This window comes from Chiloscyllium punctatum, chromosome 5, assembly GCF_047496795.1.
Source record: "Chiloscyllium punctatum isolate Juve2018m chromosome 5, sChiPun1.3, whole genome shotgun sequence".
In the NCBI taxonomy this organism is placed as follows: Eukaryota; Metazoa; Chordata; class Chondrichthyes; order Orectolobiformes; family Hemiscylliidae; genus Chiloscyllium; species Chiloscyllium punctatum.
This window is the reverse complement of record NC_092743.1, coordinates 136,845,031-136,863,573: the sequence shown is the minus strand read 5'-3', so window position 1 is coordinate 136,863,573 and position 18,543 is coordinate 136,845,031. Positions and strand designations below refer to the sequence as shown.

General features: G+C 43.8%; 1 protein-coding gene across 1 annotated transcript in view; it reads right to left on the bottom strand.

Moving 5' to 3' along the window:
* prdm14 (PR domain containing 14) overlaps window positions 1-17,357 on the bottom strand; it is a 35,000-nt gene extending 17,643 nt beyond the window's left edge. The window contains exons 1-9 of the mRNA XM_072569609.1: window positions 17,140-17,357; window positions 16,236-16,374; window positions 13,759-14,228; window positions 13,600-13,656; window positions 12,887-13,047; window positions 10,330-10,597; window positions 10,034-10,236; window positions 4,635-4,736; window positions 3,491-3,713 (exon numbers count right to left, since the gene is read on the bottom strand). Of these exons, the coding sequence (XP_072425710.1) occupies window positions 3,491-3,713; window positions 4,635-4,736; window positions 10,034-10,236; window positions 10,330-10,597; window positions 12,887-13,047; window positions 13,600-13,656; window positions 13,759-14,203 (1,459 nt within the window). The 5' untranslated portion in view covers window positions 14,204-14,228; window positions 16,236-16,374; window positions 17,140-17,357. The remainder of the gene's footprint in view (window positions 1-3,490; window positions 3,714-4,634; window positions 4,737-10,033; window positions 10,237-10,329; window positions 10,598-12,886; window positions 13,048-13,599; window positions 13,657-13,758; window positions 14,229-16,235; window positions 16,375-17,139) is intronic.
* Between the last annotated feature and the right edge of the window lie 1,186 nt (window positions 17,358-18,543).

The following is an 18,543-nucleotide window of genomic DNA, read 5'->3' as shown; positions in this document are numbered from 1 at the left end:
CCATGCCCACTTTTGTATCAAGCATCCTTCTCCACACTTGGAATGGATTACTGGCATATGGTGTGTGCTGTGGAGGTTAACCTGGTGAATGTGTCACATTCGTTCTGAAAGGCCCTCAGCTTGCTATTAAAGAAATTTGCTGGTGACAGAAAAATATTGTAATTGGTATTAATTCCTTTTGAGTTCTGAAAACAGGAAGCCTTCAAACAGTTATACGGCTCTCTGGTGGCTCAACTCGTTAAGGCATTGAATAGCTGAATCATAGAGTGGAAAGTCTCAGATGCAGCCTTCACTGTTAACTGATAAGTCAGCTCATCTCAACCAGGATGCCAATAACAATGCTTCATTTGACCTGAGGGCCTTTGGGTGCTTGAGGACATCCAGAGTTTAACTCTCAATTGCTGTCCAAAGGCAAAAGCACTTATAAAGATATGCGCAGTGGACAGGATTGGCCTGACTATAATATTTCCCTGTTCAAACAGATTACTAAGCCTCACTAAGTAATTAAAAACTGAATGAGATTTTCAGTTGTCCAAAATTGGGTGGGCTCCAAGTAAGAAAGATGTGAGGGCTCCTCTTGTGGTGCAGTGGTAGTGTCCCTATACCTGGTCCGAGAGGCTCAGATTCAAGCCTCACCTGCTCCAGAGGTGAGTAATAACATCTCCGAACAGATTGACTAGGAAAATAGGTAGAAAAGTGAGAGGGGTCCTCTACCCTAGGAGGCTCCGGTTCAAGCCCCCCCCACTGTTCCACCAGTGTTCATAATATTTCTGAACAGGCTAGAATAGGTTAAATAAATGGGATTTTAAAATACAACTAATATTCTGCAATGTGTTGTAAAAGCAATGATTATTGTTGAAAATTAGTATCAGCAATACCTCCACTGCCTTGTCAATAAAACTAAATGTTATGTAACCTAGATCAATGCATGTTGGTGACTAACTAACTAACCAAACATAATCCTGTGCTCACCCATTCTTGTCTTCTTCCCGATATCCACACAAACATCAGGGCCAATGTTTATCAATTCTAGCGATAAACTCTGGCTGATTGCTGACTTTGTTCATCCTTGCATGGGATAAGGGCCGAGGTGAATTAAAATATCTCAATTGCTGTCCATATGAGATTAATTAGGCTAGAATAGACCACAAATTGATACATTGTTGGTCAGCCCAGTTGGTTGGACAGCTGGCTTGCAATGTTGAGTGATGCCAACATTGTGGGCTCAACTCTCATATGGGCTGAGGTTAACTTGAAGGAACCTTCTTCCTAACCTCTCACCTGAGGCAAGGTAACACAAAGGTTCGATCACCACCAATTGTATCTCTCTCTCTCTCTCTCTAATAAGAGAGCGGTCCTCTGGGACTACAGTGACTTTAGACTACAAGTTCAAGGCATTCTTTGTCTTTTGGCAGTCCCTCAGAGAAAGGAGAATGTTTGTATGGACTCTAGTAAGAACCTTTTACTCTGGGGAAGCTGTTCCAGTGCAGCTACAACACAGTTCTGGCAGACCAGGAGTCTCTCCTGATTGCCATCGGCATGTTCATAGCTAACATATTTTGCTGCATCATGAACACTCCTTCCTTGATCATCAGGTCCTAGAGTGTGGCTTCAACCCAGAAATTTTGGTTTAGAGGTAGTGACACCAACTACTGTGCCAGAAAACCTCCGGTCGGGAATCCACTGGCGGACACAGTGGCTTCACCAACTCAGTTACCTAATTAGTAAGTCATTAATTTTAATAAATGCTAAGACTAGTTATTATCCTTCATATGTATAATGCTTACTTGTTATACAGCAGGGTTAGGAATTCATAATCATCTTGAAGAGAGTTGACTATCAGCATTTGTGAAGGGAACAGAATATTACCTTCCTATTCCTAATTGATAGGCCAGTTCCACCACAATGTTTGAGTCACAAAATAGTGGCTTGGTTTCACATAGATGCACACTGGATTACTTCAGCCTTGAAATCATATGAAACATATATAACCCAGGGATATGACACAAACTTCAAGAAGATTGTTTCAAATCAATCAATTGGACTACTTGGTAACTTCCTAAAAAGTATTTTTGAGGGCTTTAAATACCAGCAGGTAAAAATTGGGCACATTATTCTCCGAATATTCAAATTCAATTACCATTCTGAAGCCTGGGTGGGCAGCCCTGCATGTGTGAGCATTTATACATTGGGGAGCCAGCAACTGTTTCAGGTCTGCTGACTCTGAAAGTAATTCTGTATAGGTAACTTCTGCACACTTAAACTGAACTAAACATTCTCAAAGCAAAGCATGAGAGTATAGAAAATTGGAGAAGTGCGGGCCATTTGGTCCCTCGAGTCTGCTACTTCATTCAACTAGATCATAGCTGGTCATCTACCTCAACACAATTTACCTGCATGATTATACACTTATCTCTTGATATCTTTAATAGATAGAAATCTATCAACCTCTATCTTGAACATGCACAATGACTGATCATAGGATCATTACAAAGACCAACCACCTTCCACATGAAGAAGTTTCTCTTCATCTAAGTTCTAAATTGCTTTTTAGTCTTATGTTGTATTTCCAGTTTCTGGATCACCACCCCTCAAGCCTATTGAGCCCTGAAAGAACTTTATATGCTCCATGACATCACCTCTCACTCTTAAAATATAGGACCAAACTCCTTAATCTCTCAGCAGAGGACAATTCCATCCTGGAGATCAATCTGGTGAATCTTCACTGCACTCCCTCTATACCTTTCTTAGGTAAAGAGACCAAAGCTGTACACTATATAATAGGTCATAAAAACCCATACGGTTTATGAGTGTCTTTCAAGAAAGTCTGCCATATTTACCTGATCTGAAGTACTCGTGACTCCAGGTCCTCAGAAATATGCTGATATGGCCCAGTAAGCCAATCAAATCAAGGACAAGTAGTGGTATACAACAAATCTTGCAATACTCAAGTTCTATCCTAACAAAGGACTATTTCCAATACTAAATTATTTCAGTCTCTCATTGCCTTGGCCTTGGTTCTCAATTATGATCTAGTTTTCATTATCCTCCAAAAAGACAGACACAAAATATTTATTTGGTTTTTCTGCCATTTCCTTATTCCCCATTACAAAGTATTCTGTCTTTGCCTATAATAAGTCCACATTGGTCTTTGACAATATTTTCCTTCCCTTGCTTAGCGAGTGAAACTTTTACAGTTTGTTTTGGTTTCTTACTACATTCTTTCATATTCTATTTTCTCTTCCTTTATTTACCATTGCGTGAATTTGTTGAATTCTGAAAGGTTCCCAGTCCTGAGGCTGACCAATTTTTGGCAACTTTGTAAGTCTCTTCCTATCATCTAATACAATCTTTTAACTGGCCTTGGTCGCCATATTTGTCTCACCTTTCCTGTTGGATTTTGTATCTTAGAGGAGTGTAAAATCTGTGTATTGATAATTAAAGCTCTGGCTACTGCTTGCCTATCACCACAGTATTTAACATCACTGACCTGTGTGGAGTTGCATCTGGTGATACTTGAGCTCATGCGCTTCCACAAAGCTCTTGTCACAGATTGCACAAGCAAAACCTTTGTCTTTGGAATGTGTGCGTCTTACATGGCTGTCGTGAGCCGCATGTGAGGCAAAGGCTTTGCCACAGTGTCGGCATTTAAAGGGCTTCTCTCCAGAGTGTTGTCGAATGTGAGTACGCAAGATGCTCGAGGCAGTGAAAGCCTAGAGGCAAGGAAAAGCAGAAATTTATTTCTGATGCTTATAAGAACTGCCAAAACTAAGAAAATGAAACAGTTCAATTCTTCTCTCTAACAGTCAGACCGTAGAATTTAAGTTGAATTTAAGACGTCCTCAATGCTTTTATCTTAACCAGCTACACCTTGATGTTTATTCCAAATATGTCTCACACTATTTGCACTATTGAAAAATTACTCCTGTGAAGAAAGTGAGGACTGCAGATGCTGGAGATCAGAGCTGAAAAATGTGTTGCTGGAAAAGCGCAGCAGGTCAGACAGCATCAAAGGAGCAGGAGAATCGACATTTCGGGCATAAGCTCTTCCTGAAGAAGGGCTTCTGCCCAAAACGTCGATTCTCCTGCTCCTTTGATGCTGCCTGACCTGCTGCGCTCTTCCAGTAACACATTTTTCAGCAATTGCTCCTGTGGTCTTGGTTCCCAAAACATGGGTAATGCAGAGCCAAGAGCAATGTCTAAATAAATGTCCAGGATCTACTGTGGCCCATGGCCATGGGGAGATCTTGTAAGAAATGTGACTGCTTGGTTGCCAAACTTAAGAAATCCAGCAGGTGTACTTCAATTTGTTGCCAAGCGTGATAGGCTCAGGTGTCAAGAATTGGCAATATTAATACAAATCTTAACTTGATATAAAAAAACATATTTTAAGAAATTAAGTTTTTTTAAATCTGCAACAGAAATGAAAATTTCTGGAAAAGCTCAGCAGGTTTGGCGCCATCTGTGGAGGAAAAGCAAAGTTTTGGGTCCAGTGACCCTTCTTCAGAAACCCTTCTATTGTTTTTGTTTCTTTATCTGTTTTAAATTTTCATTGTATCTATATTATATTTCTTTGTCCTATTTTTCTACATGCCTTGCTCACAATTTTTGTACAAATGGACACATGAACCTACCTTGTTGCAGTAAACACATTTGTATGGCCGCTCTCCTGAGTGAACTCTCATGTGTTTATTAAGACTAGAGGACTGCGAGAAGCTCTTACCACACACAGAGCACTGTTCAACAGAGAGAGTCACATTTGTAAAAGGATTGTAAAAGTAATGTTCCGCATTATCTCCCGCTTATAACTAAATTGATTATCAACATTACACTGAATTAAGACGAGTGCAGGGTAGGTAAGTAAGTGTAATGAAATTTTAAGACCATTAGAAATAGGAACAGGAGTAGGCCATTCAGCCCCTTCACCATTGAATAGGATCATGACTGATCTGACATTCCTCATACTCACTTTCTTGCCTTTTCCTTGTAACCTTTGATTTCCCTACTGTTAAGAGTAGTAGTGGGATGCAAAATGAATTGGTGTACCAGTGCATTCTAACACAATAGGTTTACCCCCTGGTAATGCTCACATCTCTTAGCTGTGTTACCATAAAAAGCTACACAAACAAAGGTTTGGCGTCTCTCTAAGTGATGGTATGATGGCATACTAAGAATGGAGTGAAAGCAAGAGTGTTCTCAAGTAATTGATTAGAAAAATTAGTACAAGTTTAGATTTTCTACAGTATGGAAACAGGCCCTTCAGCCCAACAAGTCCACACCGACTCTCCAAAGAGTAACCCACCCAGACCCATTCCCCTACCCTTTATTTACCCCTGACTAATGCACCTAACACTATGGGAAATTTAGCATGGCCGATTCACCTGATCTGTACATCATTTGGATTGTGGGAGGAAACCGGAGCACACTCACGCAGACATGGGGAGAATATGCAAACTCCACACAGGCAGTCACCTGAGGCAGGAATCAAACCCAGGTCCCTGGCACTGTGAGGCAGCAGTGCTAACCACTGAGCCACTGTGCCAAAAACATTTAGAAACATTCATGATAATTGGAAAAAGTATGGTTTTGTGGAAGTGAGGTCATGGTTAGCCAATATATATTTGTTAATACTGAACATATAAGTGACATCCTCAGTGCTTGGGAGCCTCCTGTGAAGTGCTTCTGTGATCTTTCCTCTGCCATTTGTAGTGGTTTGAATCTGCCGCTTCCGGTTGTCAGTTCCAGCTGTCCGTTGCAGTGGCCGGTATATTGGGTCCAGGTCGATGTGCTTATTGATTGAATCTGTGGATGTGTGCCATGCCTCTAGGAATTCCCCTGGCTGTCCTCTGTTTAGCTTGTTCTATAATAGTAGTGTTGTCCCAGTTGAATTCATGTTGCTTGTCATCTGCGTGTGTGGCTACTAAGGATAGCTGGTTGTGTCGTTTCATGGCTAGTTGGTGTTCATGGATGCGGATTGTTAGCTGTCTTCCTGTTTGTCCTATGTAGTGTTTTGTGCAGTCCATGCATGGGATTTTGTACACTACATTGGTTTTGCTCATGCTGGGTATCGGGTCCTTCGTTCTGGTGAGTTGTTGTCTGAGAGTGGCTGTTGGTTTGTGTGCTGTTATGAGTCCTAGTGGTCGCAGTAGTCTGGCTGTCAGTTCGGAAATGCTCTTTATGTATGGTAGTGTGGCTAGTCCTTTGGATTGCAGCATGTCCTCGTTCCGTTGTCTTTCCCTTAGGCATCTGATGACATGCTGCAACCCAAAGGACTAGCCACACTACCATACATAAAGAGCATTTCCGAACTGACAGCCAGACTACTGCGACCACTAGGACTCATAACAGCACACAAACCAACAGCCACTCTCAGACAACAACTCACCAGAACGAAGGACCCGATACCCAACATGAGCAAAACCAATGTAGTGTACAAACTCCCATGCATGGACTGCACAAAACACTACATAGGACAAACAGGAAGACAGCTAACAATCCGCATCCATGAACACCAACTAGCCACGAAACGACATGGCCAGCTATCCTTAGTAGCCACACATGCAGATGACAAGCAACATGAATTCGACTGAGACAACACTACTATTATAGGACAAGCCAAACAGAGAACAGCCAGGGGAATTCCTAGAGGCATGGCACACATCCACAGATTCAATCAATAAGCACATCGACCTGGACCCAATATACCGACCACTGCAGCGGACAGCTGGAACTGACAACCGGAAACGGCAGATTCAAACCACTACAAATGCTGGAGGAAAGATCACAGAAGCGCTTCACAGGAGGCTCCCAAGCACTGAGGATGTCACCTAGACAGGGGACGAAACGTCTGCAACACAAATTCCCAGCTCAGCGAACAGAACCACAACAACGAGCACCTGAGCTACAAATCTTCTCACAAACTTTGAACTGAACATATAACATTTCTTTGGAGGTATACATTGTGCTGTAGATAAGTAGAAGCCCATTGGTCCACTGTTTCTTAGATTTCCAAATGGGATTTGACAAAGTGCAACATAAACGGTTATTTCACAAATTAAAAGCTTATTGCACAGGAGGTAACATACTAACATGGATTGAGGATTGGCTGGCTGACAGAAAACAGAATGTATATAAACGGGTCTTATTTCTGATTGGGAGGAGGGTGACGAGCAGAGGTCTATGTTGGGCCTTCAACTTTTACAGTTTATTTTAACAACTTAGCTGAGGCAAGTGGAAGTTTGGGAGGTAAATTTGCAAGATACAACAGATCTTGAAGAAGACAGTATGAGTTTGCAGATAATATAGATATGTAAATGGGCAAAAGTCTGACAGATAGAGTATATTGTGGCAAAATATGAAATATATTTATTTATTCAGGAATAAAAAAGCAGGATATTGCCTAAATGGAGGACAACTGCCAAATTCTGAGGTGGTCAGTGTTCTAGGTCTTTCTAGTGCATCAGTCACAAAAAGTTAGCAAATAATTAAGAAGGCTAATAGAATGTTGTACTTTATTACAACAGGATTGAACAGAAATTTAAGGATGTTATGCCTTCAAGAAATTTAAGGATGATGTTAGAGAGGGCAGTGGTGAGATTATATCTTGATATTGTGGAATTGAGAATTGGTCTCCTTATTTATGGGAAGATGTAAATGTATTAGAGGTGTTTTAGAGAAGGTTTTCTACATTGAGACATAGAAAAAGAGAACTTAAGTAATTTGACTGAACCATGTGAGATCCAGAACAGTCTTGAAGAGACTGATGTGGAAATGATTTTCTTCTTGTGGGTGAGTCTAAATTAGGGAGCATTGTCTTGCGAGTTGTCTCCAAGGAGGTGGGGAGAGTTTTTTTTTTCTCTCACCGAGTTGTGCAAATTTGGATCTCTCTCGCTCAAAGAACGGAGGTGGAATCATTCAGGCTTTTAAGGTGGCAGTAAGTAGACTTGTGTGAGTCGGGGAATCAAAGGTTATCAGGTATAGGCAGAAAATGTGAACTTTGAAGCAAATAGATCAACCATGATCTTAAAGAATGGTGAATAGGGCTCAAAGGGCTGAAAGGCCTATTTCTTCTCATAATTTAAATACTTTTATGTTTATAATTGTAACAGTCCCCTTTACAGAAAAGTAAGGATGGTGGCAGTACTGAGAGAAAAGTGATCATATTGTCTACAAATCATTTGTGGTTTTTCATGTGTTGCTTGTGTGTAGATGTAGCAGCTGGTCCAGATATTTTGGATGTGGTGCACATCTGCTGATCTGGTATATCAGGTGCAGGAATGGTGGAATTGAAAAAAGTATTTTATCAGGATTGATACTGTATCTCTAATTAATTCATGGGTAAGCAAATCAAAATGAATACAAAATGAAGTACTGAGCCATGCTAGAATCGGTAATGAATACCATCAACATATTTGTGATATTTCACAACCTAGATTGTTACAATAATATTGCAAATCTTGGAACAGTATGTGTTTGCTTTTCCAATATTTCCAGCGTATCACTTAATTAGACAATAAATCCCTAAAGGGTGATTATTGCAAAGAATATTCCTTGTACAATCTTTCAGGAATCATTTAATGAGATGAGATAGCTAAAAAGGACTATGCCAACAATTTAACCCTGGTAGCTCCTAATTCAAATGGGATTATTATGGGTGGCACGGCGGCTCAGTGGTTAGTGCTGCTGCCTCTCAGCACCAGGGTCCCAGGTTTGATTCCAGACTCGGGTGACTGTCTGTGTGGAGTTTGCACATTCTCCCTGTGTCTGCGTGGGTTTCCTCCGGGTGCTCTGGTTTCCTCCCATAGTCCAAAGATATGCAGTTCAGGTGAATTGGCCATGTTAAATTGCCCATAGTGTTAGGTGCATTAGTCAGAGGGGGTGGGTTACTCTTCGGAGGGTTGGCGTGGAGTTGTTGGGCCGAAGGGCCTGCTTCCACACTGTATGGAATCTAATCTATAGAGTTTTAGTTTACAGAAGGAGACCACTTGACCCATTGTGTAAGTACTAGCTATGGCCTTTGCAGAAAGATAGAATTGTGACACTTGCAGTGAATCCAGTGGGTATGTGATCTGATCAAAAATAAATCATTTCATAATAGTGTACAACAGGGAGTTCTGGAGTTTTTACATATAACTGCAATGTGAGCTCACTGGGATGTTCACATTTACAGTTGTAGGAAGGATGTTATTAAATTTGAAAAGGTTTAGAAAAGATTTACAAGCATGTTGCTAGGGAGAGACTGAATAGGCTGGGGCTATTTTCCAGGAGCATTGGAGGCTTGTAAAATCATGAGGGGCATAGATAAGGTCAGCAGACAAGATCTTTTCCCTGGGGTGGGGAGTCCAGAACTAGAGCACATAGGTTTAGGGTAAGAGGGGAAAAATTTAAGTGGGACCTAAGGGGCAACTTTTTCACCCAGAGGGTGGTACGTGTATGGAATGAGCTGCCAGAGGAAGTGGAGGAGGCTGGTACAATACAACATTTAAAAGGCATTTGGATGGGTATATGAATAGGAAGGGTTTGGAGGGATATGGGCCAAATGCTGGTAAATGGGACTAGATTAATGTAGGATATCTGGTCAGCATGGACTAGTTGGACCTAAGGATCTGTTTCCATGCTGTACATCTCTATGGTTCTATGAACTCATAAACTTTTAGGGCTATTTCGGAAAATAGACGGTCAGAGAGTGAGAATTATTATCAAACAGAAATTGTCCCCCATCCAAATTAGTTGAAAAATTGCGAGTGGGGCTTTGGCGACTGATGAAGCAAAGCAGTGAGTTCACAGAGGAATACTGTCAGGTTTGGATTGAGGGGAAATTCACTCGTTCAAGACCCAACGTGTGCGGATTCATGGCTGGATTTGGGGATGTGGTCCACATAATATCGGAGATACTCTTAAACCCCTGTGAACCCCCCCCCCCCCCCCTGTTGAACCTGTCCCTCTGGTAGGGACACTGCGTTTGGATTTCGGATTTCCTCCTGACCTTTTGGGAAGGTCTGAGTGAGCAGTTTGCGGTGAGCCGGGTACTCACTTTGTGGGGTCTGTGTTTCTCATGAACGTGCAGAATGTGGATTCTCAATCTGTCTCTCTTCTCGAACGACCTGTTACACAGGTGACAGGGGAATTTCCGATCTCCCTGGTCCACACAGCGGGTGTATTTCAGATGCTTGTCCCTGTAGTATTTGTAGGCAAATACCTTGCCACACCTCTCACATTTAAAACCCTCAGCGGACTCTGCCAATGGAATGAAAGTGGCATTTTAGTCAAGCGATCGCGGCTAATGACAGTAAACCGCAAAAGGGCAGAAAATCGTTTAAGTGTTTTAACCTTCAGCCTGCTGCGTGAATGGCCTTTCAGTTACTTCCTTTAAAGTGACCGGGATTCCCATAAACTGGAGGTAGCAGTCCCCATACCACACCAGCAGCTCCTGTTTCTCTGTCACATCCTTGCAGGTCTCATAAAAGATTTTGCCTTCGCTCTGGATAGCGGTTAAGTTCTGTTCCTGGGGCGTTCTGGCGCAGTTCACCAAAGCCATCCAATTACTCGCCGCCCCTTTGCCGTCTATGAAGTGACTCAGTGTGCCGCCTTCAAAAATCTGGAATACAAGTTGTCCCATGTGTGTGTGTGAGAGAGAGTATATAGCTGTAACTATAACATATCATTGTCCCGTGTGTGTGAGAGAGAGAAAGTATATAGCTGTAACTATAACATATCATTGTCCCATGTGTGTGTGTGAGAGAGAGAGTATATAGCTGTAACTATAACATATCATTGTCCCGTGTGTGTGTGAGAGAGAGAGTATATAGCTGTAACTATAACATATCATTGTCCCATGTGTGTGTGTGAGAGAGAGAGTATATAGCTGTAACTATAACATATCATTGTCCCATGTGTGTGTGTGAGAGAGAGAGTATATAGCTGTAACTATAACATATCATTGTCCCGTGTGTGTGTGAGAGAGAGAGTATATAGCTGTAACTATAACATATCATTGTCCCGTGTGTGTGTGAGAGAGAGAGTATATAGCTGTAACTATAACATATCATTGTCCCATGTGTGTGTGTGAGAGAGAGAGTATATAGCTGTAACTATAACATATCATTGTCCCGTGTGTGTGTGAGAGAGAGAGTATATAGCTGTAACTATAACATATCATTGTCCCGTGTGTGTGTGAGAGAGAGTATATAGCTGTAACTATAACATATCATTGTCCCGTGTGTGTGAGAGAGAGAGAGTATATAGCTGTAACTATAACATATCATTGTCCCATGTGTGAGAGAGAGTATATAGCTGTAACTATAACATATCATTGTCCCGTGTGTGTGTGAGAGAGAGAGTATATAGCTGTAACTATAACATATCATTGTCCCGTGTGTGTGAGAGAGAGAGTATATAGCTGTATCTATAACATATCATTGTCCCATGTGCGTGAGAGAGAGAGCATATAGCTGTAACTATAACATATAATTGTCCCATGTGTGTGAGAGAGAGTATATAGCTGTAATCATAACATATAGTTGTCCCATGTGTGTGTGTGTGAGAGAGTATATCGCTGTAACCATAACATATCATTGTCCCATGTGTGTGTGAGAGAGAGAGTATATAGCTGTAACTATAACATATCATTGTCCCATGTGTGTGTGAGAGAGAGAGCATATAGCTGTCCCATGTGTGTGTGAGAGAGTATATAGCTGTAACTATAACATATCATTGTCCCATGTGTGTGTGAGAGAGAGAGAGAGCATATGGCTGTAACTATAACATATAGTTGTCCCATGTGTGTGTGTGAGAGAGAGCATATAGCTGTAACTATAACATATCATTGTCCCGTGTGTGTGTGAGAGAGTATATAGCTGGAACTATAACATATCATTGTCCCATGTGTGTGAGAGAGAGCATATAGCTGTAACTATAACATATAGTTGTCCCATGTGTGTGTCTGAGAGAGAGCATATAGTGCTAACTATAACATATAGTTGTCCCGTGTGTGTGGGAGAGAGAGCATATAGCTGTAACTAGAGCATATCATTGTCCCATGTGTGTGAGAGAGTGAGCATATAGCTGTCCCATGTGTGTGAGAGAGCATATAGCTGTAACTATAGTATATCATTGTCCCGTGTGTGGGAGAGAGCATATAGCTGTAACTATAGTATATCATTGTCCAGTGTGTGGGAGAGAGCATATAGCTGTAACTATAGCATATAGTTGTCCCATGTGTGTGTGAGCATACAACTATCCCATGTGTGAGAGAGAGCACATAGCTGTAACTATAGCATATAGTTGTCCTGTGTGTGAGCATATTGCTGTCATGTGTGTGTGAGAGAGCATATAGCTGTAACTATAGTATATCATTGTCCCGTGTGTGTGAGAGAGCATATAGCTGTAACTATAGCATATCTTTGTCTCATGTGTGTGTGAGAGAGAGAGCACACAGCTGTAACTATAGCATATAGTTATCCCATGTGTGTGTGAGCATGTAGCTGTTCCATGCGTGGGAGAGAGCATATAGCTGTAACTATAGCATATACTTATTCCATGTGTGTGTGAGCATGTAGCTGTCCCATGTGCGTGGGAGAGAGCATATAGCTGTAACTATAGCATATACTTATCCCATGTGTGTGTGAGCATGTAGCTGTCCCATGTGCGTGGGAGAGAGCATATAGCTGTAACTATAGCATATCATTGTCCCATGTGAGAGTGAGAGTGAGATCAGACTGACAGCATGCAGCCGCCCTTCCCCAACCACTGGAACCAGCTCCTCTGGGACAGTCAACACTCAAACACACCCTCACCCTCTACTACACACAGTCCTTTAGTTGTAAACTTCAAAAAGCAGCATCCCGATACCCTAGCCGTGTTTGAGATGGTCCAGTGTAACTCTCACCTCCCACATTAAGGAGTTATCGTCGTAGGTTTTAATTTCACTCGTATTCACCACTTTTCCTGTAAACGGTCCGAATCGGACCCCCTTGGGGATCAGCGTTTGGGAACAGAAGACCCCGAGATGGTGCACTCCGCCGTAAAGCGTGTGAGAGACAGCGAGCCCTGCCACAGAGCCGAGACACACAGAGAGACACAGAGAGAGAGAGAGTTAGCGCCGCTGGGTGGGGAGCGAGAGACAGAGAGAGTGGCATCGCTCCCCGCCACTCCCCTCGTCTGCCCCTAAGCCACTAACCCCCTCCCCACTCGGTCCCCCAGCCCCCTCCCCCCCTCCCCAGTCTGGGGCCACTGTCTCGGGGAGGAGTCTCTCCCTGGCTTTCCTGAGCGGTATTTATTCCTCAGTCGACACCCACACTGACAGCCTGCCTTGTTATCACCGCATTGCTGATATCCTGAAAGGCGCTTTGTAAATGCAGATCTGCACCCAGGCAATCTCTCCCTCCCTCCCTCTCCTCCCTCCCCTCACTCATTCAGTCAAAACCCTTCCCAGCCCCATTCATTACCCTCTCGCACTCTCCATCACTCTCCTTCGCCCACTCATCACCCTCTCCCACACCCCCATCCCATCAGCCAAAGGCCCCCCTCACTCCCTCATCCCTCTCTCGGCCTCCCCCATGACCTTCCCATCCCCATCCCCAACCCCTGTCCCTGACTCACCCAGTGGGATTTCCAGACCCTCTCTGTCCACCGCGTGGAGCTGACCCTCCAGTGCACCTACAGGGGGAAAGAGCAGGGAGATGGGTCACTGGCCAAGCCTTGCATTCTGCAGGAGAAGCTGCTGCTGCTAGCCCGCCGAGCCCGGAGTGGCCTCAGTACCTGTGTTGCCGGAGATGCGCAGGCCCGAGATAGCGTGAGGGGCCAGTTGGTCACCACTGGCAGAGTCCATTCGGCCGTATAGCACGGTGTTGAGATGTTCCTCTGTGAAAGGTGCCACTGGAAGCAGACAGGGCTGGCAGTGCGAGACCTCCTCACCCAGAGAAGTGCCCGCTGCCACCCGCGGCTCCAAACCCAGTGGGGAGGCTGGCACAGTGCTGCCCAGTGCCCGGGACTGGCCCAGGAAGGAGAAACCGCTGAAGGTGAAAGGCAGGGCCGCGTTAGAGCCGGGCAAGAGGCTAGCCCGGGGCTGGAGGGGCAGCAAGGACTCGCCATCCAGGAACCGGGGCTGGGGCATTAAGGAGCTGAGATAACCCGGGATGGTGGGGGCAGGAACCCGCTTGAAGCTTTCCACCGCGTACAGCTGGTCCTTTGCCGATAGAGACATGCCCGCAGTGCAGAGAGTGCAGACCCTGTGAGAAAGCAAGGAGATGTGTAACCGGGCTGGACACATTATCAGGAGGGGGAATAAAACACACTTCCTCCATACCAATCCCTGTCATCACCCAGAGATCAACAAAACCCATTGGGACCATCCCCGCTCGGTCAGTAACTTACTCTAAGATCTGAAACAAAACCAGTCCCCAGAAAATTGCTGGAGAGCCTCAGTAGGTCCGTGGGGAGAGAGAAATCCGAGTTAGAAACCAAATGTGACTTCTCAAAGGAGGCTGGGGGGGGGGGGGGGTGGCTTCTTTTTTTAAAATATAGAATCCCCACAGTGTGGGAACAGGCCATTCGGCCCAACGAGTCCACACCGACCCTCTGAAGAGCACCCCCTGCCCTACTCTTGTAACCTTACATTTCCCATGGCTCACACACATCCCCGGATACTAAGGGCGATTTAGCGTCTCCAATCCATCCAATTTGGACATCTTTAGACTTTAATTATGGTAGTGTCCCTACCTCGGAGCTAGGAGGGCTGGGTTCAAGACCCACCTGCTCCAGCGGCTGTGTCACAACCTCTCTGAACAGATGCAAAAGATAAATACCGAAGGAACTGCGAATGACTGTAAACCAGAAACAAAACAAACGTTGTTGAAAAAGCTCAGCAGGTCTGGCAGCATCTGTGCAGAGAAAGCAAAGTTAACGTTTCGGGTCCGGTGACCCATCCTCAGATATGAGAGATATTTCGACTACATTTCCTAAGGTACGGTAACATCACTGGTCAAGACTTATTTGGGAATGTAAAGATCTCTCTGGTGCCTGACTCTGAATGAGAAAGGTGACCACAGCCGTGTCATTCACATGGAGTATTCTGGACTGCGAATCTTTCCAAACCCAAAAGTCTTTACTAAAGCTGGTAGGAATTGTTTCGTTTTAAATTCAACAAATGTTCGATTCAAAAATATCTAGAGAAGGAAAATAAAACCATATTTTGAAAAACAATCCAATTAAGACAATTTAAGATATGTTGGACACAATTCACAATGGTTAAAAATTAAATACGTTGTAAAATGTTATTTTGGGGATTTGTCGCTCGATTTGGCACAAGGTTTAAACTATACAAATGCAGCAAGGTTTAGCAACCAAGCTAAATTTCAGGTGAGATAGACAGCTCGGCTCAACGAAATTTACATTCGATTTGAGACCAGATTCGGAAACAAGATTAGATTTATAAACGGAGGTGTCATCAAGAGGTTTACAGACTCGATTTTGTTTTTTTTATATAAAAAAAGGTTTTGCGAACGAGGTGAAAAAGAAACAAGTCCTACCCGAGTATGCAGGAACAAACAAAAACGCAAATTCTAGCTTTTTGTAAAACAAAAGCCCAGAGAACAATCGGTTCCCAAATTACGGCGCGACTCTAAGAGAGGGATAATGAACAGGCTACCAGCTCTCTCCTCAATGGGCAGCCCCCGGCGATTAATCAGACAAGGGCAGAGACAAAAGCCACGCTAGGAACAGTGATAGAGGCAAGTCTCTTTCAAAAGTAAGATTTGATCAGGGAACCATCCAACTGGAACCCGAAAATAAAACAAAGCTGGAGATCTGAACCAGAAACAGAAATTCAGCAGGTCCGGCAGCATCTGTGGCTTGGAAGCAGAGTTAAGGTTTCAGGTCCCCTTCAGTTATCTCTCTCTCTCTCTCCAGACCTGCTGAGTTTCTCCAGCAATTTCTGTGCTTAGAGTCATACAGCATCGAAATAGACCTTTCGATCCAGCCAGGACACGCTGAAACTAAACTCGTCTCACCCCTGGTTTGTACATCTTACCCCGGAATCAAAACCAGACCATTGCTGGGTAAGGTCACAGCAGGTCTGGCAGCATCTGTGCAGAGAAAGCAGAGTTAATGTTTCAGGTCCGAAATATTAATTCTGATTTCTCTGCACAGATGCTGCCAGACCTGCTGAGCTTTTCCAGCAATGGTCTGTTTCTGGTATACAGCATCCGCAGTTCTTTGGGGTTTGTTTTTAAACTTACCTGGGAATGGTTCCTCGGATTTTAACGCTTGAAGACGTTACCCCTGAAGGGGCATTAATTTGGTGTAGAGACCACACACACCCCTTCCTGGAGAGCCGCAGTTGGATGGTCCCCAGTGTTAACCGTTTGAGGGGAATTGCTGTAATGAAACATTTAAACAGTGAAATGGCCTTTTTTAACTGGGAAATGTTACTGCGGGAAACTGTGATGAGAGATTGAGAAATATCTTGTTAAATTTAATCACACAAACCTTTCGACCTAAGGGAACCAAACACGGGAGATTTGGGCTACAATTTTCCCCGTTCCTAAACACACATTGAATTCGTTCCGCAAGAGATCAACGTTGGAGGGAGTGTGCGATCTGTGCACCTTCCAATGAAGCTAAGTAGCCCCGGCCTCACCGCGCGGTTTAATGGGGTAAAAGCGATTGTCTTTTAAAAGCAAGTACAGGAAACTTGTTACATTCTCTGGCGTTCTGTATTCTCGGTGTTGCGAATCGCCGGCCAGCCTCTGATGCTTTCTCTGTGAGTGAGTGTAAAACGGGTGAACGCGACTATTTGCATTCGTGGAAAGTTGGCAGTCTTAACATCGAGCGGAAAGGGCAATGAATTCGATATTATCCATTGGATCAATATTCGCCAATAATTGAAACAAAACAGGGTCGTGACATTTAAATTAAAGAACATCGGGTCAACCGCAGAGGTCAGGAGGGACTAGATCATGAACACATCTAACGCCTTGGTTAAGTATTGAGTAAACACAACGCCAGTTTGATCAATTAGTTTTTAATACACGATGCTACAGCTCCAAGTCCTTTTTTTTTAATTTAAAGAATTAGACTTTAAAATAATTGCACTCCCATCGCCCGGGTCACGAGGAGTAACGTTTCTAGGCTGTCACTCACCTGCTGTGGAAGTTCCTCAAATCCTTCAGGATTCTGGAGGGGAGCTGTTTCGCCAGTGTTTCTGCTGTCCTGCTGTAATATTGTGTTGGGTGTGGAGCGTGCGTGTGCTTAACTCAGCAGGGCAGATGGTAGGAGAGGATCAGAAATGACTGCGGTATCTCCCCCTTCATCGTAGCCATTGGTCAGAGGCAGAGAGAGAGAGAGAGGGAGAGAGAGAGAGCGAGGGCAGAGAGTGAGAGAGAGAGAGAGAGAGTTGTCCTTGGGGACAGCACTCTAACACATGAGAAGCTCACTGATCTCTGTCACCACATCCAAAAGCTCCCTCAGAGAGAATCTCTCTGTCCAAGCTGACAACAAGCTGCAGGGGTTGGGGGCTGCGGGAAGGGGGAGGGGGTGCTGGTGGATGGATTTCATCACTGTTGACCTATCCTGTAATGTCAAACAAAACAGCAACAACAAAAACGTTCGTTTCAGATCTTCGCCTGCCCTCCCTCCCTCCCTCTCTCCCACTTCCCTTGGTTAGATGTAACATTTTTACTCGAACTCGCTGATGGTCCAGATGTGAGCACTCGGTCACCTGGCCAAGGTCAGCGGCCTTAAAGGAGAACAGGCCCTCTCCCTTCATCGGGCGAATCCAGAAGAGACTTCAGATAATGCCGGAACCCATCGTTTGCTTTAAGATCTGCTGCTTTAAGTCAACGCAGACAAATGCTTTCAGAACCGTGTCTGCTACTGTACATGTGACATCAATATAACTTTATAGAAAGGTTAAATCGAGATTCATACCCAGTACAAGTACCTTTTTAGTAAGGCCTTGTATCTCACACTGAACTGCAGATGTTCAAAATGTCACAAGGAATGTTTCATCCGATCCTGTAAGCTAGCTTATGTACATAAACATAGTGCTACATTGTGGATGTTGACTAGTCAAACCTACCTGATTTCCCATTTTTTTAATTGCATTCTTTGCATAAACTTTGGTTTGGATCTGGGGACTGGAAACAGTGAGCTAAAGATAACTTTAAGACTGTGGGTACCAACTTGTGTTAAAAGGAAAACGTACCAAATAAACTTTTCAAGATCAAAGACAAAATCAGAAATTGCCGGATAAGCTCAGCAGGTCTGGCAGTATCTGTGGAGAGAAATCAGAGTGAACATTTCACGTCAAGTGACCCTTCCCAGTTCGAAGGGAAAATTGACCCTGATTTCTCTCCAAGGATGCTGAGAGGCCTGTTTAGCTTATCCCGCAACTTCTGGTTTTGTTCCAAATAAGCCACGGTTTACTTGTGAGGTTAGACCTGAAGGTTTATTACAGGTTAGTTCCTGATCAAAAGATTCTCCAAATGTTTTATCACCAGGATAGGGCACTATGTTTAAACAGAGAGCAGGAGGTGGTTATTCATC